Below are 21,695 nucleotides of genomic sequence, written 5' to 3'. Positions count from 1 at the left end.
CCAATCCTCCGGTACCATTCCCGTGGACAACGAGGACATAAAGATCCTAGCCAGAGGCTCAGCAATCTCTTCTCTCGCCTCGTGGAGCAGCCTGGGGAATATTCCGTCAGGCCCCGGGGACTTATCTGTCCTAATGTATTTTAACAACTCCAACACCTCCTCTCCCTTAATATCAACATGCTCCAGAACATCAACCTCACTCATATTGTCCTCACCATCATCAAGTTCCCTCTCATTGGTGAATACTGAAGAGAAGTATTCATTGAGGACCTCACTCACTTCCACAGCCTCCAGGCACATCTTCCCACCTTTATCTCTAATGGGTCCTACCTTCACTCCTGTCATCCTTTTTTTCTTCACATAATTGAAGAATGCCTTGGGGTTTTCCTTTACCCTACTCGCCAAGGCCTTCTCATGCCCCCTTCTTGCTCTTCTCAGCCCCTTCTTAAGCTCCTTTCTTGCTTCCCTATATTCCTCAATAGACCCATCTGATCCTTGCTTCCTAAACCTCATGTATGCTGCCTTCTTCCATCTGACTAGATTTTCCACCTCACTTGTCACCCATGGTTCCTTCACCCTACCATTCTTTATCTTCCTCACCAGGACAGATTTATCCCTTACATCTCGCAAGAGATCTCTAAACATTGACCACATGTCCATAGTACATTTCCCTGCAAAAACATCATCCCAATTCACACCCGCAAATTCTAGCCTTATAGCCTCATAATTTGCCTTTCCCCAATTAAAAATGTTCCTGTCCTCTTTGATTCTATCCTTTTCCATGATAATGCTAAAGGCCAGGGAGCGGTGGTCACTGTCCCCCAGATGCTCACCCACTGAGAGATCTGTGATCTGACCCGGTTCATTACCTAGTACTAGATCTAGTATGGCATTCCCCCTGGTCGGCCTGTCCACATACTGTGACAGGAATCCATCCTGGACACACTTAACAAATTCTGCCCCATCTAAACCCTTGGAACTAATCAGGTGCCAATCAATATTAGGGAAGTTAAAGCCTGAGAAATAACAACCCTGTTATTTTTGCACCTTTCCAAAATCTGCCTCCCAATCGGCTCCTCTGTATCTCTGCTGCTTCCAGGGGGCCTATAGAATACCCGCAGTAGAGTAACTGCTCCCTTCCTGTTCCTGACTTCCACCCATATCGACTCAAAAGAGGATCCTGCTATATATGATGATGATAAGTATTGATCGTGTAGATAGAGGCTTTTTCCCAGGGCTGAAATGGCTAGCATGAGAGGGCATAGTTTTAAGGTGCTTGGAAGTAGGTACAGAGGAGTTGTCAGGAGTAAATTTTTTACGCAGAGAGTGGTGAGTGAGTGGAATGGGCTGCCAGCGATGGTGGTGGAGGCGGATACGATAGGATCTTTTAAGAGACTCCTGGATCGGTACATGGAGCTTAGAAAAATAGAGGGTTATAGGTAATCCTCGGTAATTTCTAAGGTAAGGACATGTTTGGCACAACTTTGTGGGCCGTAGGGCCTGTATTGTGCTGTTGGTTTTCTGTGTTTCTCAGAAATTGGATAGGCTGGGACTGTTTCCCTGGTGAGATGGAAGCTGATGGGTGAACTTATAGACATCTATAAAATCATGAAGGACCTAGCTAAGGTGGATGGTCACAATCTTTTCCCCATGATGGGGTAGTCTAAAACTAGCAGACATAGTTTTCAGGTCTAGGGGATTTTCGTAAGGGACCCAAGGGGCTAGTTTTTTCACACAGGATGGTGGGTATATGGAATGACCTGCCAGTGGAAGTGCTGGAGGTGGCTTCAATTAGATTTAAAAGACATTTGGACTGGTTCATGGATAGGGAAAGTATAGAGGTATAGAGCAGAATAGTACAGGAACAAGCCCTTCGGCCTGCAATTTCTTGCCGAACAAATCAAATTAGTAAATGCCAACTCAGACATCCCACCTTTCCCGGAAGTTCCTGGAGTCTCCCGCATATCGATAGTGGCTCCCTGACGCCCGGAAATTATATACAATATCCCGGAAATAGATTTTTTTGAGAGGGAGAGCGAGCATCCTGATTGGTCTCTCTTCGTGCGAAGAGTGGTCCACAACCACCGGGCCACGAGGAAACAATATGATTTGGCGATATGAAACGATACGAGTCAGCTGCACCTTTCCTCATTCCCTGTCACGCACTGTTGAATTTTAATGCACGTGAGGTCATCAGTGACCCAAGACGTGCAAAGGAATGGGTCCGTGACCCATTTGTGAATGCCCCCGCTGAATCATTCATGTCAGCGTGGGAAAAAGATCAACTTCTTCAGCTTGCAAGTGACGATGGGCTGAAAAGTATGTTTGACATAACATCTCTGTCGGCATTCTGGATGAAAGTCAAGGATGAATAGCCTGAGATAGCCACGAAAACACTGAAAATGTTGCTTCCATTTCCAACATATTTCTGCGAAGCGGAGTTTTCTGCAATGAATGCAACGAAAATTGCAGAATAGACTGAACATAAGGAATCCCCTTCGAGTATCGCTGTCTCCCATCACCCCTCGACAGGACCGTGTTGTTGCAGGAAAACAAGCCCAGGGCTCCCACTGATTCAGAAACTTTGGTGTGTTGCAATGATTTTATATGTTCATAGGAAGAAAATATGCGCTGTGTGTTTTAATATCCAAACGTTACTTAAAATGTTATGATGCTATTGACTTATAAGTGACTTAGAATTCAGTGGTCCCCAACCTCCGGGCCGCGAAGAATACAGCGGTGGCTGGAACTCACCCAGCACATCTTTAAGAAAAAAGCCGAAATAAACAAGCTAATTAATTAGGTGCCACCTGGCACGTAAATGTCGGCCCAGATCTGACGCGATTGCCGATTGCTTCGTCTCTGATCTGGACCAGCATTTACATGCTGGGCAACACCCAATCAATTAGCTTGTTTATTTCGGTTTTTCTCTTAAAGATGTGCTGGGTTCATTCTGGCTACCGCTGTACTGCTGCGTTCTTCGTGGCTTGGAGGTTTGGGACCACTGTTATAATTGACTTATCACTATATTCATGCGAGGAAAATATGCGCTGTGTGTATACTATTAAATTCGTTAGATAAACCCCTTTAGAAACGAAATTGAGTGTATTAGCCACTTACAAGTGACTTATCATCTATATTCCGATCGTGTTTAACACCCCCCCCCCCCAGGTCGGCCGGTCCACAAGAATATTGTCAATATTAAACTGGTTCATGATGCAGAAAAGGTTGGGGACCCCTGATTTAAACTAGTTGGCTCGCTGCCAAGGAGCTACACTATTGATGTCCTACGTGATGAGGCCAAACTCCCTGTAGTCTTGCTTAAAGTTGTAATAGAATAAACATGATAATATAATGTAAGTACATATTTTAATGTCACATTTGCTGCATATACCCAACTTGGTTTACAGATTAGACAAAATCACTGAGCAAAGTATTACATACACCCTTGGAGGTCGATGGTGGGGGGCGGGGAGGATATGGGGTTGCGGGGGTGCTACCTCCCTGAAATGAGTTTTTGCAGGGTGGGATGTCTGCCAACTAAACTAATTGCTTGTGCCTATACAGTGTCCACGTCCTTCCATTTCCTACACATGAACTTGCCTATCATCGCCGCTGTCGCATTTGCCTCCATCAACACCCCAGGAAACTCATTCTAGCCACCACTCTTTACAAAAAAACTAACCCTAACCCACGCATTTCTTTTAAGCTTATTCCTTCTTGCCTTAAATGCATGTCCTCTAGTGTTAGATATTTCAGTCTTGCTATAAAGATATTGTCTGTTCTTTTAAGATCACAGCTTCATCAATCTGTACTCTTTGAATTCAGCCCAGACATAGAGACACAAGAGATTGCAATACCGGAAAAATCAAAATGCTGGAGGAACTCAGCAGGGCAAGCAGCACTTGTGGAAGGGAATGGACAATTAATGCTTGGGGTCGATACAGAATGAAGGTGTGCAGAATTGAAATTAAGGGATAAAACTGAACTCCACAGGGAAGGATGTGCCATATAGTCATGTAGAAAAGTTAGAGGCTCAACCTGTCCAACTCATTCTTACTTATATTCATGGTCTCTCTTCTCTCAACATTTAGTCCTGATGTAGGCCCTTGACCCAAAACATTGACCATCACTTTGCCTCCACAGGTACTGTTTGACCAAGTGAGTTCCTCCAGCATCCATGTCTCCAGAAAGAGTGAGGAATGGGATTCTGACAAAGGACTTCTTCACTTGGTGGTTGGAATCCAGAATATATTGGACAGCAGAACCTCTTGCAATATTTAAGTATTATTGCAGAAGTGTTGGTAGATGGGATTTGTATAGGCAGATACCTGAGGGGCTAAGGGCCTGTTCCTTTGCTGTATGACTCCATGACTTTGACCCTTCCTGGCATTTTGTGACTGAAGGTTTCTGCACTGGGACTGGACCCATCGGGTGCCCGCCTTGTCACAGGAGGTTATGATTACGAGGTGAAACTCTGGGACTTTGCAGGAATGGATGCTTCACTACAGGCCTTCAGGTCACTACAGCCCTGCGAATGGTGAGTAGATGCTCTTTACATGTCAGCGCCATCTCTTGGGACCCCAATTATACCCCTCTACCAAAGCACAGTGTAATTTTCCCTGAATGACCCAATATCTCTTTCCCCCAGGCACCACAAAATGCTAAATAGCTCCTTAAACCTCATATCCACAGCTGTGCCAGACATTGTGCCCTAATCGTAGTGATTCAAGTGGGTTGCAGTGTGAAAAGAAGGGGTGCTGATGGATATAGGAGACTTGGTGCTTTAGCAGGGTATTTGACAAAATCCCACAAGGCAGTTTGACTCTGGATTCACAGAAAAGTCAGAATAAAGCAGATCATTCAGTACATCGTATCTATATTTGAAAGTTAACGTGCAGATACAACAACAGTTAAAAAGATAAATTTCCTTTTATTGAATACAAGGGATCATTAGAATTATAAAAGGCTCTCATGAAAAGGCATGAGATACTCTGAGAGGGAATTATGACAAAGGACTTTGACAAAGTCTTGCACAGGAGGCTGGTGCAGAAGGTTAAGTTGTTTGGCATTCAGGGTGAAATAATTATTTGGATGCTGCATTAACTTGGTGGGATAAGCTAGAGAGTGGTAGTAGATGATTGTCTAATTACAAACAAGAGAAAAACTTCAAATGCTGAAAATCCAAGCAACACACACAAAATGCTGGAGGAACTCAGCAGGCCAGCTAGCATTATGGAAAATAGTAAACAGTTGATGTTTATTGCCAAGACTCTTCATCAGAACTGCAGTCCTAATGAAGGGTCTCGGCCCAAAATATTGACTGTTTACTCTTTTCCATAGATGCTGGCTGGCCTGCTGAGTTCCTCCAACATTTTGTGTGTGTTGCGTAGATGGTTGTCTCTCTGACTGGAGCACAGTGACCATTGGTGTATGCATGCATCGGTGCTGGATCTGTTTTTATTTATCACGTATATTAATACCTGGATAAGCCAGTGAGCACTGTGAGGGTCATGTTTTTTGCCTTCTCCAGTGCGTTCAACACCATCCGCCCTGCTCTGCTGGGGGAGAAGCTGACAGCAATGCAGGTGGATACTTCCCTGGTATCTTGGATTCTTGATTACCTGACTGGCAGACCACAGTATGTGTGCTTGCAACACTGTGTGTCCGACAGAGAGATCAGCATCACTGGGGCTCCACAGGGGACTGTCTTGTCTCCCTTTCTGTTCACCATTTACACCTCGGACTTCAACTACTGCACAGAGTCTTGTCATCTTCAGAAGTTTTTGGATGACTCTGCCATAGCTGGATGCATCAGCAAAGGAGATGAGGCTGAATATGGGGCTACGGTAGGAAACTTTGTCACATGGTGTGAGCAGAATTATCTGCAGCTTAATGTGAAAAAGACTAAGGAGCTGGTGGTAGACCTGAGGAGAGCTAAGGTACCGGTGACCCCTGTTTCCATCCAGGGGGTCAGTGTGGACATGGTGGAGGATTACAAATACCTGGGGATATGAATTGACAATAAACTGGACTGGTCAAAGAACACAGGCTGTCTACAAGAAGGGTCAGAGCCATCTCTATTTCCTGAGGAGGCTGAGGTCCTTTAACATCTGCCGGACGATGCTGAGGATGTTCTACGAGTCTGTGGTGGTCAGTGCTACCATGTTTGCTGTTGTGTGCTGGGGCAGCAGGCTGAGGATAGCAGACACCAACAGAATCAACAAACTCATTTGTAAGGCCAGTGATGTTGTGGGGATGGAACTGGACTCTCTCACGGCGGTGTCTGAAAAGAGGATGCTGTTTAAGTTGCATGCCATCTTGGACAATGTCTCTCATCCACTACATAATGTACTGGGTGCGCACAGAAGTACATTCAGCCAGAGACTCATTCCACCGAGATGCAGCACAGAGTGTCATAGGAAGTCATTCCTGCCTATGGCCATCAAACTTTACAACTGCTCCCTTGGAGGGTCAGACACCCTGAGCCGATAGGCTGGTCCTGGACTTATTTCATAATTTACTGGCATAATTTACATATTACTATTTAACTATTTATGGTTCTATTACTATTTATTATTTATGGTGCAACTGTAACGAAAACCAGTTTCCCCCGGGATCAATAAAGTATGACTATGACTAATAATGTAGATGATAATGTGGTAAACTGGATCAGCAGATTTGCAGATGACACCAAGATTGGGGGTCTAGTAGACAGCAAAGACGATTGTCAAAGCTTGCAGCAGGATCCAGAACAGCTGGAAAAATGGGTTGAAAATAGCAAATAGAAGGCTGCGAGTGAATGGCTGATTTTCGGAGCCAAGGCAGTTTTTACCACTCGAGGTAAAAGAGAGGCAAGACTGCGCAGGCGTGTGACATCAGCCAGTAGAGCGCCAAAGGTTTAAAAAGCAGACCGCCATAGCAGGCAGCGGAGTGAGAGGCAACAGAGTGATAGGGCTTTGGCTCAACGGGCTTAGGTGGTAATCGGACAAGGTGAGGTAGGTTTACCGGTGTAATTTGCGGAAAGGAGGAGGTATGTGTGTGAGGGCAGTTTTCTGTGCTTGGTGTTGGATGTGAGAGGTCTTGGAGTCTCCCAGCCTCCCAGATGGCCATATCTGCACTAGATGCAGCTCGATGACCTTTGCCTGGTCAGGGAGAGCGAAGAGGTGATGGAAAGGAGTTATAGGCAGGTTGTCACACGGGGGCCACGGGAGACAGACAATTGGGTCACAGTCAGGAGGGGGAAGGGTAAGAGTCAGGTACTAGAGAGTAACCCTGTGGCTGTAGCCCTTGACAATAAGTACTGCTGTTTGAATTCTGTTGTGGGGGACAGCCTACCTGGGGGAAGTGACAGTAGCTGTGCCTCTGGTACAGACTCTGATCCTGTGGCTCAGAAGGGTAGGGAAAGGAAGAGGAAGGCAGTAGTGATAGGGGACTCTATAGTTAGGGGGTCAGACAGGCTATTCTGTGGGTGCAGGAAAGAAACTCGGATGGTAGTTTGCCTCCCAGGTCCCAGGGTCTGGGATGTTTCAGATCGTGTCCAAGATATCCTGCAGTGGGAGGGAGAACAGCCAGAGGTTGAGGTACACATTGGTACCACTGACATAGGTAGGAAAAGAGAAGAAGTCCTGAAAGAAGAGTGCAGGGAGTTAGGAAGGAAATTGAGAAGCAGGACGGCAAAGATAGTAATCTCGGGATTGCTGCCTGTGCCACGCAACAGTGAGAATAGAAATAGAATGAGGTGGAGGATGAATGCGTGGCTGAGAGATTGCAGCAGGGGGCAGGGATTCAGATTTCTGGATCATTGGGATCTCTTTTGGGGCAGGTGTGACCTGTAGAAAAAGGACGGGTTGCACTTGAATCCCAGGGGGACCAATATCCTGGCGGGGAGGTTTGCCAAGGCTAATGGGAAGAGTTTAAACTAGAATTGTTGTGGGGTGGGAACTGAACTGAAGAGACTGGGGAAGAGGAGGTTGGTTCACAAATGGAGAATGCTTGTAGACAGTTCGAGAGGGAGGATAGGCAGGTGATAGAGAAGGAATGCACTCAGACCGAAGGTTTGAGATGCGTCTATTTTAACGCAAGGAGTTTTGTGAACATAGTGGATGAGCTTAGAGTGTGGATCAGTACTTGGAAATATGATGTGGTGGCCATTACAGAGACTTGGATGGCTCAGGGATAGGAATGGTTACTTCAGGTGCCGGGTTTTAGATGTTTCAGAAGGACAGGGAGGGAGGCAAAAGAGGTGGGGGCGTGGCACTGTTGATCAGAGATAGTGTCACGGATGCTGAAAAGGTGGACGCCATGGCGGGATTGTCTACGGAGTCTCTGTGGGTGGAGGTTAGGAACAGGAAGGGGTCAATAACTTTACTGGGTGTTTTATATAGGCTGCCCAATAGTATCAGGGATATCGAGGAGCAGATAAAGAAGCAGTTTCTGGAAAGGTGTAATAATAACAGAGTTGTTGTGATGGGAGATTTTAATTTCCCAAATATCGATTGGCATCTCCATAGAGTGAGGGGTTTAGATGGGGTGAAGTTCGTTAGGTGTGTTCAGGAAGGTTTCTTGACACAATATGTAGATAAGCTTACAAGAGGAGAGGCTGTACTTGATTTGGTATTGGGAAATAAACCTGGTCAGGTGTCAGATCTCTCAGTGGGAGAGCATTTTGGCGGTAGTAATTATAATTCTATCTCCTTTACAATAGCATTGGAGAGAGATAGGAACAGACAAGTTAGAAAACGTTTAATTGAAGTAAGGGGAATTATGAGGCTATCAGGCAGGAAATTGGAAGCTTAAATTGGAAACACGTTCTCAGGGAAAAGTATGCAAGAAATGTAGCAATGTTTAGGGGATATTTGTGTGGAGTTCTGCATAAGTATGTTCCAATGAGACAGGGAAGTTGTGGTAGGGTACAGGAACCGTGGTGTACAAAGGCTATAACAAATCTAGTCAAGAAGAAAAGAAAAGCTTACAAAAGGTTCAGAGAGCTAGGTAATGTTAGAGAAATCTCGAAGATTTTAAGGCTAATAAGAAGGAAATTAGGAGAGCCAGAAGGGGCCATGAGAAGGCCATGTGGGGCAGGATTAAGGAAAACCCAAAGGCGTTCTACAAGTATGTTAAGAGCAAGAGGATAAGATGTGAAAGAATAGGACCTATCAAGTGTGACAGTGTGAAAGTGTGTATGGAACCGGAGGAAATAGCAGAGGTAGTTAATGAATACTTCAGTATTCGCTATGGAAAAGGATCTTGGTGATTGTAGTGATGACTTGCAGCAGACTGAAAGGCTTGAGCTTATAGATATTAAGAAAGAGGATGTGCTGAAGCTTTTGGAAAGCATCAAGTTGGATAAGTCGCCGGGACCGGATGAGATGTACCTCAAGCTACTGAGGGAGGAGATTGCTGAGCCTCTGTCGATGATCTTTGCATCATCATTGGGGATGGGAGAGGTTCTGGAGGATTGGAGGGTTGCGGATGTTGTTCCTTTATTCAAGAAAGGGAGTAGAGATAGCCCAGGAAATTATAGACCAGTGAGTCGTACCTCAGTGGTTGGTAGGTTGATGGAATAGATCCTAAGAGGCAAGATTTATGAACATTTGGAGAGGCATAATATGATTATGAATAGTCAGCATGGCTTTGTCAAGGGCAGGTCATGCCTTGCGAGCCTGATTGAATTTTTTGAGGATGTAACTAAACACATTGATGAAGGAGGAGCAGTAGATGTAGTGTATATGGATTTCAGCAAGGCATTTGATAAGGTACCCCATGCAAGGCTTATTGAGAAAGTAAGGAAGGATGGGATCCAAGGGGACATTGCTTTGTGGATCCAGAACTGGCTTGCCCACAGAAGGCAAAGAGTGGTTGTAGATGGGTCATATTCTGCATGGAGGTCAGTCACCAGTGGAGTGCCTCAGGGATCTGCTCTGGGACCCTTACTCTTCGTGATTTTTATAAGTGCCTGGATGAGGAAGTGCAGGGATGGGTTAGTAAGTTTGCTGATGACACAAAGGTTGGAGGTGTTGTGGATAGTGTGGAGGGCTGTCAGAGGTTACAGCGGGACATTGATAGGATGCAAAACTGGGCTGAGAAGTGGCAGATGGAGTTCAACCCAGATAAGTGTGAAGTGGCTCATTTTGATAGGTCAAATATGATGACAGAATGTAGTATTAATGGTAAAACTCCTGGCAGTGTGGAGGATCAGAGGGATCTTGGGGACCGAGTCCAGAGGACGCTCAAAGCAGCTGCACAGGTTGACTCTGGTTAAGAAGTTGTTGTGTTCTACCCTTACTGATTCCTTCAAGGTGGGTAGGTTACCACAGTCTTTTTATGAAGCTTCCATTTCGCTTATTCTTAAAAAGAATAAGAATCCCACTGAATGCTCTTCATGTAGACCAATCTCTTTACTCAGTGTTGATGCTAAGACCCTCTAAAGTTTTGGTCCGTAGACTTGAAAATATTATACCTTCTATAATATCTGATGATCAGACAGAATTTATTAAAAGTCGATATTCCCTTTTTAATATACAGCCATTGTTAAGTATTATGCATTCTCCATCCAAGGAAATATCGGAATGTGTGATTTCTCTGGATGCGGAGGAGGCTTGAGTTGAATGGAATTACCTATTTAAAACCTTAGAAAAATTTAATTTTGTGCCCAATTTTATTCATTGGATTAAATTACTTATCTCCCTCCGCTCGGAATTCTAAAGCAATTAAACTCCTACGTGGAACCAGACAAGGATGTCCGTTGAGCCCTTTGCTTTTTGATTTGGTATTAGAACCTTTAGCAATCGCCTTTTGAGAGTCTAAAGATATCACTGGTATTTTAAGGAAAGGTACTATACATGAAGTCTCGCTTTATGCTGATGACCTATTGCTTTTTATATCTAATGTTACAACATTTTTACCCTGTATGTTTCTTTTACTGACTAATTTTAGTCAGTTTTCAGGATATAAATTGAATTTACTTAAGAGTGAATTGTTTCCTTTAAATAATTTGATACCAACCGATATTAACCTTCCTTTTAAAATTGTAAGAAAACAATTTATATATTTGTGTGTAACAATCACTAAGAATTATAAAGATCTATTCAAAGGAAATTTTCTAACCTTAATGAATTATGTGAAAAAGACACTTCCTAATTGGTTGCCTCTCTCTTTATCATTGATTGGTCGAATTATTTCTACTAAAATGAATATTTTACCTAAATTTATATACCTTTTTCAAGCCGTACCTGTTTTTATTCCTAAGTCTTTTTTTGATTCTTTAGATTCGATTCTTCCTATATGTGGAAGAACAGAAAACCCCGATTATATAAAGCCCACCTTCAAAAAATTAAGAAGAATGGAGGCCTTGCTCTACTCAATTTTAAGTTATATTATTGGACAATTAACATACGAAATCTTACGTTCTGGTTATATTAATCGTGAGGATTGTCCAATATGGGTCTTTTTGGAAGCCAACTCTGTTATGAAATTTTCTTCTTTTTTTTGTAATTTATTTTTCACTGAATTTCATTATCAAACAAACATTTATCTTTTAATAAATTAACTGACAGTTTGGTGGTTAAGCAACACACGTAAAAGTTGCTGGTGAACGCAGCAGGCCAGGCAGCATCTCTAGGAAGAGGTATAGTCGACGTTTCGGGCCGAGACCCTTCGACAGGACTAACTGAAAGAAGAGCGAGTAAGAGATTTGAAAGTTAGTCCTTTCAGTTAGTCCTGACGAAGGGTTTCAGCCTGAAACGTCGACTGTACCTCTTCCTAGAGATGCTGCCTGGCCTGCTGCGTTCACCAGCAACATTAATGCGTGTTGCTTGATAAAATAGGCCGTAGTCAGCATGCTTTCCTTGAGAATATTGCTGGATGAATCCATTGGAATTCTTTGAAGAAATAACAAGCAGGATAAACAAAGGAGAATCAGTTGATTTTGTGTACTTGGATTTTCAGAAGGCCTTTGACAAGGTTCCATACATGAGGCTGCTTAACAAGTTAAGAGCCCATGGTAATACAAGAAAGATTCTAGATGGATAAGCAGTGGCTAATTGGCAGGAGACAAAGAACAGGAATAAAAAGAGTCTTTTCTGGTTGGCTACTGGTGACTAGTGGTGTTCCACAGGGGACTGTGTAGGGGCCACTTCTTTTTATGTTATATGTCAATGATTTGGATGATGGAATTGATGGCTTTGTTGCAAAATTTACAGACAATAGTAAGACAGGTAGAGCAGCAGGTAGGTTTGAGGAAATAGAGAGGTACAGAAGGGCTTAGACAGATTAGGAGAATGGGCAAAGAAGTGGGAGATGGAATGTAGTGTCGGGAAGTGTATGGTCATGCACTTTGGTAGAAGAAAGGAAATGGTTAACTCTTTTCTAAATGGAGAGAAAATACAAAAAACTGAGCGACAAAGGGATTTGGGGAGTCATTGTGCAGGATTCCCTAAAGGTTAATTTGCAGGTTGAGTCTGTGGTGAGGAAGGCAAATACCATGTTAGCATTCATTTCATGAGGACGAGAATATAAAAGCAAGGCTGTAATGCTGAGACTGTATAAAGCACTGGTGAGACCTCACTTGAATATTGTCCTAATTCTGCTCCTATATCTTGGGGTCTCATGGTCAATCCTCCCACCATTATGTTTGGTGAACTGATTAGTTATTCCCCCTTTTCACTCTCCATATTTTCTTAAGTGTGAGTTCACAATCCACACAAAATTCCATGATCAGCACACCCACTATCCTCTCTAAAATCTCTGAAATTGTATAATCAGATTTTTGGTAATTATCAGATTTCAAGATAATCAGTGCCTCTTGTAGTATTGACTAGATCTTAGTTCTTTCAATTCCTAATTCTCACTAGACCTTTGATTATCTTATCAGGCTTTTGGTAGATTTGGTGAACAGTTGCAGAACCATTTATTAATTTCCCTGGCATTGCTTTATTCTATATTTTAAATCCTTCTGCCTCTCTGTCTTAGGGACCTACACTTGCCTCCTTTACTGTTTCATTTCGAGTTGCTAGAAAACTCTTACTGTCTGATTTTGTTTCTCACCAGTCTCTACTAACATTCTACCATACCTTTCTTTGTCAAGACTCCCACTAGTGCAGGGGCGAGTGGTAATGGAATGGAGGTTGAGGGTGGGGCAGTACTAGAGTGAATTGAGGCATTAGGGGTTGTGATGGTAGAGTGAGAGCTCTGCAACTTGAATATCATTGCTGCATAGTTGGAGTGAGTGCAGGAATGATTAGTGGTATAGTGATGAATGACAGAATGCAGAGTTAGGGTGGATAAGGTCCTTATTTTAAATTTGCCTTGTTGTTTCAGTCACCAGATTAAATCGTTGCAGTACAGTGCAACAGGAGACGTAATTCTTTGTGTGGCTGGCAGTGCCCAGGCCAAGGTGCTGGACCGTGATGGCTTCCAGGTGATGGAGTGTGCGAAAGGAGACCAGTACATTGTTGACCAAGCTAAGACCAAGGTATTTTTGTGATCTATTGATGCTGTAGTTCCACCTGCATCAGAGCACCAGCTCATGTGGCATAGAAACAGGTCACTTGAACCACCATTGTCATGATGAACACCAGTTGCCCATGTGTGCTAATCCTATTTATTTGTACTTGGCCTGTCCCCTTTTAGGCCTGAGCATGCTTGCCTATACAAAAATTGTCATCTTGTGTTAGTGAGGGGGAGGGCACTATGCAACGAAAATACCAATCAGTTAGTAAATTGGGCAGAAGAATGGCAGGTGGAACTTAATCCCAGTAAGTGCGATGGGATACATTTTGTGTGGTCCAATAAGAATAGCACATATACCACAAATGGTAGGGCCGCAGGCTGATTGAGGTGGAACCAGATGGAGCTGTACAAAATTATAAAGAGAATGGTATGGTAAAGAGTAGAAAACATTTCCCTATAGCATGTGCATCCAAGACCAGACAATATAGGTTTAGAATATGGTGTACACTGAACAGTGGAGATATAAGGAAAGATCTTTTCATCCAGAATTTGTTTGAAATTTGGTAAACAATGCCTGAAAGGGTGATGGATCAGAAACTCACAATATTTAAAAAATATCGGATGAGCATTTGACCTGCCAAAGTAGAGAAAACTGTGGACCAAATGGTAATAAATGGGATTAGTATAGATGGATGCTTGGCATGGACACGGTGGCTGAAAGACTTGTTTCTTTGCGGTACAATACTTAAATTTTGTGTGAATGGCTATCTCAGGCAGTGAATTCTTGATTCCCACCATCATCTCAGTGAAAGAATCCCTCCTCAGATTCCACTGAAGCTCTTACTCTTGATCTGCATGTGTAGCAGCTGTCTATCTCCTGTTGGAGTGCTGGAACATCCTTCCTGACCATATTGTTGGTGTAACCATGTTGCAGTGAATATAGACTACAATACAGTACTGGCCTTTCAGATCATCTAACAACTCCTCCGACACAGCCCAAAACTCTCCAATTTTCTTACAACCATGTGCCTATCTAAGTTCAATGTTCGAAGTAATTTATTATCAAAGTACATTTATGTCATCATCTACAACCCTGAGATTGATTTTCTTGCGGGCATATATAGCAAATCCAAGAAACACAATAGAATCAATGGAAGACCGCACCCAACAGGACAAACACCTCACCAGTGTGCAAAAGACAGCAAGTGGTGAAAATACAAAATATAGACAGATAAACAAACAAGCATGCAATATTGAGAACATGAGATAAGTCCTTGAAAGTGAGTCCACAGGTTGTGGGAACAGTTCAATGCTGGGGTGAGTGAAGTTATCCCCTGTGGTTCAGAAGCCTGATGGTTGAGGGGCAATAACCGTTCCTGAACCTGGTGGTGTGAGTCCTGAGCCTCCTGTATTTTCCTGATGGCAGCAGCATGGCTTGGGTGACGGAGGTCCCTGATGATGGATGCTGCTTTCCTGCAACAGTGCTCTGTGTAGATTTGCTCAGTGATGGGGAGGGTTTTACCTGTGACTTTCCCTTCAAGGGCACTGGTGTTTACATATCAGGCTGCTGTGATGCAACCAGATGTATGCTCTCCGTCACACAAGTTTGTCAAAGTTTTAGATGTCATGTTGAATCTTCACAAACTTCTAAGGAAGTAGAGGTGCTCCCATGCTTACTTTGTAATAGCATTTATATGCTGGGCCCAGGACAGATACTCTGAAATAATAACACCAAGTAATTCAAAGTTGCTGATCCTCTCCACCTCTGATCCCCCGATGAGGACTGGCTCATGGACTCCCGATTTCCTCCTCCTAGAGTCAGTAATCAGCTCCTTGGTCTTGCTGACATTGAGTAAGAAGTTCTTGTAACAGCACTCAGTCAGATTTTCATTCTCCCTTCAATATGCTGATCTGTCACCACCTTTGATGTGTCCTATATCAGCAAGTGAGGAAAGCTAGGATCCAATTGCACAAGGACGTCATGAAGCTTAGGTCTTGAAACATTGATTAGATTTGAGGGATTGATAGTATTGAATTCTGAGCTGTAGTTCATAAAGTGCATCCTAATGTATGCATCTCTGCTGTCTAGATGTTTCAGGGTGAGTGAAGAGCCAATGAGATGGCATTTCCGTAGGAAAATCGGAGTGGATCCAAGTCACTTCTCAGACAGGAGTTGATAGGTTTCATCCCCAACTTCTCAAAACCCTACATCACAGTGGATATAAGTGCTTCTGAGTGATCGTCATTGAGGCAGATTACCACTTTCTTCTTAGGCACCAGTACAGTTGAAGACTACTTGGGTAGCTCAGACTGCCAAAGCGAGAGGTTAAAGATATCAATGAATGCTCCAACCAGTTAATTGGCACAGGTCTTATTACTCAGCCAGGTCCCCCATCTGGGCCGGATGTATTTCCTGGGTTCACCATCTTGCAGGATGCTCTGATGTCAGCCTCAGAGACTGATATCACAGGGTCATCGGGGCTGTGGGAGGTCATGAAGATTACTCCACGTTTTGACAGTCAAGATGAGCTTAGAGGCATTAGTTCATCTGGGAGTGAAGACTTGTCACAGATGTCACTTGGTTTCACTTTGTAAGAGTTAAAAGCATTCAAGCCGTGCCACAGCTATCAGGTACCCTTCAGTGATGTGTTTGGTCTGGAATCGCCACTTTGCCCCTAAGATGGCTTTTCAAAGATTATACCTGGACTTCTTGGTGTACAGTGGAGTAACAGGAATTACAAAGTTGATTGGAGGGGGACACTAATAAATATTTTGCATCGGTCTTCACTGTGGAAGACACTGGCAGTATGCTGAATGTCCTAAAGTGTCAGGGGGCATAGGGTTTTAAAAGAGGTAGATGAAGAGATCGTGGAGGCATCTGTAATTGATCTTTCAAGAGTCACTATATTCTGGAATGATTCTGGTGGGAAATTGCAAATGTCATTCCACGCTTAAAGGAGGGAGCAGAAGAAAGGAAATTATAGGCCAGTTAGCCTGACCTCAGTGGTTGGGAAGATGTTAGAATCTATTGTTAAGGATGTGGTTTTGGGATACTTGGATTTTCAGAAGGCCTTTATCAAGGTGTCGCACATGAGTCTGCTTAACATGAGCTAAGAACCCATGGTATTACAGGAAAGATACTAGCATGGATAGAGCATTGTCTGATTGGCAGGGTCAAAGAGTGGGAATGAAGGGAGCCTTTTGGTTGCAGGTTGAGTCTGTGATGAGGAAGGCAAGTGTGATGTTAGCATTCATTTCATGAGGACTAGAATATAAAGGCAACAATGAGGCTTTATAAAGCACAAGTGAGGCCTCACTTGGAATATTGTGAGCAGTTTTGGGCCCCTTATCTTGGAAAGGATGTGCTGATACTGGAGAGGGATTAAAGGAGTTTCACGAAAATTATTCCAGAATTGAACAGTTTGTCGTAGGAAGAGCATTTGATGCTTCTGGGTTTGTATTCATTTAGAATTCAGAAGAATGAGGAGAGACCTAGTTAAAATCTATTGAATGTTGAAAGGCTTTGATAGAGTGGATGTGTAGAGGATATTTCCTCTTTCCTCTGGTTAGAGTCTTAAGACCAGAGGGCACAGCATCAGAATGGAGAGGCATCCTTTTAGAATGGAAATGAGGATGAGTTTCTTCAGCCAGAGAGTGGTGAATCTGTGGAATTCTTTGCCACAGGCAGCTATGGAGGTCAAGCCTTTATGTGTATTTAAGGCAGAAGTTGATAGATTCTTCATTGGTCAAGTTACGCTGACCAATGCTGATGACACTACATTGATTGGCCTTATCTCATATAATAACAAGGCAGCCTACAGAGGAGATGTTATCACCCTGTAAAGAAAACAACCTCTCTCTCAATGTCGCAAAAACAAAGGAGCTGGTTGTGGACTTCAGGAGGAATGGAGACAGGCTAACCCCTATTGACATCAATGGAGAGGGTGCAGAGCTTTAAGTTCCTTGGCATACACATCACTGAAGATCTCACGTAGTCTGTACATACCAGCTGTGTGGTGAAAAAAGCACAGCAGTGCCTCTTTCACCGTAGGTGGTTGAAGAAGTTTGGCATGAGTCCCCAAATCCTAAGGACTTTCTACAGAGGCACAATTGACTGGCAGCATCACTTCCTGGTATGCGAACTGTACTTCCCTCAATCACAGGACTCTGCAGAGAGTGGTGCAGACAACCTAATGCATCTGTAGATGTGAATTTCCCACTATTCGGGACATTTACAGAGACGGGTGCATAAAAAAAAGGTCTGAAGGATCATTGGGGACCCGAGTCATCCCAACTACAAACTGTTTCAGTTGCTACCAGCTAGGAAGCGGTACTGCAGCATAAAAGCCAGGACCAACAGGCTCCAGTTTAGCTTCTTCCACCAGGCCCTCAGACTGATTAATTCATGCTGATACAATTGTATTTCTATGCTATATTGACTGTTCTGTTGTACATACTATTTATTACAAATTACTATGAATTGCACATTGCACATTTAGACAGAGACATGACATAAAGATTTTTACTCCTCATGTATGTGAAAGCTGTAAGAAATAAAGTCAATTCAATTCATTTCAAAATTTAAGGCAGGAGATTGGGGCTTAGAGGAAAAATGGATTAGCCATGATGAAATGGCAGAGCAGACTCAATGGGCCAAATGGCCTAATTCTGCACCTATATCTTATGGTCTAACATTCTAAGATACTGGGTAGAGGAACTTTCATTGCTTGACGTTTCCGTGCGGTTTGGAGTCCTCCCTTCCTTCCTCTATTCCAGCCATGGCCATCCACATAAAGGTGCCACTCCTGCATGCTTGAGAGTTAAGTCCACCAAGTCCTTCAGAAGATCGTCAAATTGCTAGTTTCTGGAGGTATTTCAAAAGTACATTGCTTGAAAGGAAATTACAGGCTGCAAATTGCAGTGAGAGTAATTCAGAAGGGGTATATTTAGAAGTTTGTAAGCTGCTTGTAGCACATCGCTGTGGTACACTGCGCCATGTTTTTAAATGTCTTTTTTATATCATCCTTGACCACCACTCCAGCAGTACGTTCCAGGCACTGTGTGAAATTAAAACATGTCTCTGACATCTCCCCTAAACTGTTCTCCATTCATCTTAAATGGATGTTCTCTGCTATTGCCATTGCCATACTGGGAAAAGGGCACTGGCTGTCCACTCTGTTTATGGCTCTCATAATGTTATATGCTGCTGCCAAGTCATCTCTCATCCTCCCCTGTTCCAGAGAAAAGCTCTTGCTCACTCAGTCTTTCCTTAAAAAACATATTCTCAAATCCAGGCATCATCCTAGTAAATCCCCGGAGCATCCACTTGTAAGTTTCCCTGTCCTTCTTATAATGAGTTAACCAGAATTGAACACGATGCTCTAAGTGTAGTCTAGCCAGGGTTTTAGAGCTGCAATATTACTTTATAGCTCTTGAACACAATTCCTCAACTACGGAAGGCAAACACAACATAGCCGCCTTAAACCATGTTAAATTTGGCAGCAATTTTTGAGGGATCAATGGATGTGTATCCCAAGATACCATGGCTTTTTCAGACTGCCGTTATCCTTGTACACTGCCTTCAAATGTTTATTCCTTTTCTGGATTGAACACCATTAGCCATTTCCCTGCCCAAAGCTGTGCATCCTGGCTAAATCCGTACCACCTCCTTATCACAAGAATGGGGGTCCCACAACAGATCCCAATCTCCATGTACTTCCAACCTTTGCAAGCCAGTTAGAAATCTGCACAGCCAAATTTCCATGGATCCCATGCCTTGTGACTTTCTGGATGAGCCTACCATGAAGAACCATTGTCAGATGATTTTGTAATCTTATATCATTTAGGTAGAGTTTGCTTTTTCATCTTGTCTTCAAAATTAAGAGGCGCAGCCTCAAAATTGATGGGCGACCTGATAGAACAGAGGTAAAGAGGAATTTTTTTTAGCCAGAGAGTAGTGAATTTGTGAAATGTTCTGCCATAGATTGCGGTGGAGGTTAAATCCATGGCTATATTTAAGTCGGAAGTTTATCGTTTCCTGATCGGTCAGGGCATCAAAGGATATGGTGAGGATGCAGGTGTATGGGGTTGAGTTGGATCTGGGATCAGCCATGATGGAATGGCGAAGGAGACTTGATGGGCTGAATGGCCTAATTCTGCTCCTTATGGTCTTCCAGAATGGATAATCTCACATTTTCCCAAAGTTAACTTCCAACTGTCATCTTCTTGCCCACTCACTGAACCTTATATGTTCACTTTGCAGACTCTTCATTCCTTTCTGTTAGTTTGCCCCCTCCCGGCCCCTTGTATTATCAGAGAATTTGTCATTAATACACTTACTCCCTTTAATCAAGTCATCATAAGCAGATGACAGATAATTAAGCACTGACACTAATCTCTGTATCATACCCATCTTCTGATTGCCAATATAAACTAGACTTGTGCATCTCTTTGTTTTCTGTTCCAATCCATGCCAATATAATACCTCAATCTCAAGCACTTTGGTGCTGTCCACTGTTTGTGACATCTTCAAAGAGCGCATTTGCCAAAATACAATGCTCCTTTAGAGAAACCTTGCTTAGTTATTTGATGGATTTTTAAATGCACTGCAGTCACCTCCTTCATAATCCGTTCTAGCACTTGCCTGGTGACAGATGTTAGCTACACAGAGCTACAATTTCCTGTGTTCAACAACCCCCTCTCATCTTCATCTTTTGTTGAATAATGGTATTACATTTAATGCATAAAGATACCCTTTTATGGCAGTTGAGATAATTTGAATCTAAGTTTGTCAGTGTTAATTTCTTTAGGCCAATTTTGATCCAGTAACTTAACCATTTTACTATGGTTGTTGGGGTTGTATTCAAACATTACTGTTAAACATCAATAATTTGTCTTCCCACAGGGACATACAGCTATGCTGAATGGTGGTGCCTGGCATCCGAAAATTAAGGAGGAATTCGTGACATGCTCAAATGATGGGTATGAATTTTTTGGTCACAGCCTCATCATTCCGGAGCAGACGCTCATGGATCAGTTGTTTCAACCTGTTGCTGCTCCAGCAAATCTACACTTCTGCTCTCTTTTTCACTTGTATCTGTGATGCCTCTGTTGCTCTGTGTTCCTCATCTTTTTGACCTACAAAGCTCTGTACAGGTCAGGGTAATATTGTGCAGGAATATGAAGACAGTTGAATGTATACAGTAGAATGTATACAGTAGAATATTACCCCACTCACCACTTCTGAGAAACACTGCAGAAGTACAGTAGGAGATTTGGCTCTGTGCATTTAATGAGGTATCCTGATTTCTTTTTATCTTTTATTTATTTTGGATAGACTAAAATTATTGACCTTCAACTAGTCTGTGAGTGTATAACAGAGCAGAAATAGGCCCTTTGGCCTAACTTGGCTCTGAATGTGAGATAGAACAGAAACAGGCTCTTTGGCCCAAATAATCTGAGTCTGTGATACCGAGGAGAAACAGGCCCTTTGGCCCAATTAGTGTGCTGACCAAGATGCCACTTAAACTAGACATTCGCCAGTGTTTGGCCCATATCTCTCTGTCCTTCGCTTGCCATTATCTGTCCAAATGTCTCATCAAGCTTGTTAATACCATTGCCTCAAGCACTTCCACTGACAACTCTTACCATAGTCTGGTCGCCCACTGGATGAAAAGGTTCCCTTTAAATCTCTTACCTTAAACCAATTCTTGATTCCCCAACCCTGTGAAAAAGTTAATGCTCCTCATGATTTTGTTCACCTCTGTAACATTATCCCTCATTCTACTTGGCTCCATTTAAGAAATTTTATTCTAAATTCTAACATCATGAATGAAAGGCAGTGGATGATGTCTACATGGGCTTTAGCAAGGCCTTTGACAGAGTCCTGCATGGGAGGCTGGTAAAGAAGGTTCTGTCACTTGGAATTCAGGATGAGGTAGTAAATTGGATTTAACATTGGCTTTGTGGGAGAAGCCAGAGAGTGCCTGTTGAAGGTTGCCACTCTGGCTGGAGGCCTGTGTCCAGTGGTGTGCAGCACGGATCGGTGCTGCATCTGTTGTTGTTTGTCATCTATATCAACCATCTGGATGATGATTTAGTAAACTAGATCTGCAAATTTCTGGATGACACCAAGATTGCGGGCATAGTGGTAGTGATGAAGACGATCAAAAGGTTGCAGTGGGATTTAGCGCAGCTGGAAAAATTGGGCTAAAAAATGACAGGTAGAATTTAATGCAGACAAG

The 21,695-nt window shown here is 43.1% G+C and overlaps 1 protein-coding gene across 5 annotated transcripts in view; it reads left to right on the top strand.

Moving 5' to 3' along the window:
- The window catches only part of LOC134347280 (WD repeat-containing protein 70), a 211,642-nt gene that overhangs the window by 92,536 nt on the left and 97,411 nt on the right, over positions 1-21,695 (top strand). For all 5 annotated transcript variants that reach the window (XM_063049678.1, XM_063049679.1, XM_063049681.1 and 2 more), the window contains exons 7-9: positions 4,407-4,540; positions 13,321-13,474; positions 20,357-20,433. In XM_063049678.1, coding sequence (XP_062905748.1) covers positions 4,407-4,540; positions 13,321-13,474; positions 20,357-20,433 — 365 coding nt within the window. The remainder of the gene's footprint in view (positions 1-4,406; positions 4,541-13,320; positions 13,475-20,356; positions 20,434-21,695) is intronic.

This window comes from Mobula hypostoma, chromosome 5 (genome assembly GCF_963921235.1).
Source record: "Mobula hypostoma chromosome 5, sMobHyp1.1, whole genome shotgun sequence".
Lineage (NCBI taxonomy): Eukaryota > Metazoa > Chordata > Chondrichthyes > Myliobatiformes > Myliobatidae > Mobula > Mobula hypostoma.
Note: the sequence above shows the minus strand (reverse complement) of the source record. Positions and strands in the feature narration are given on the sequence as shown.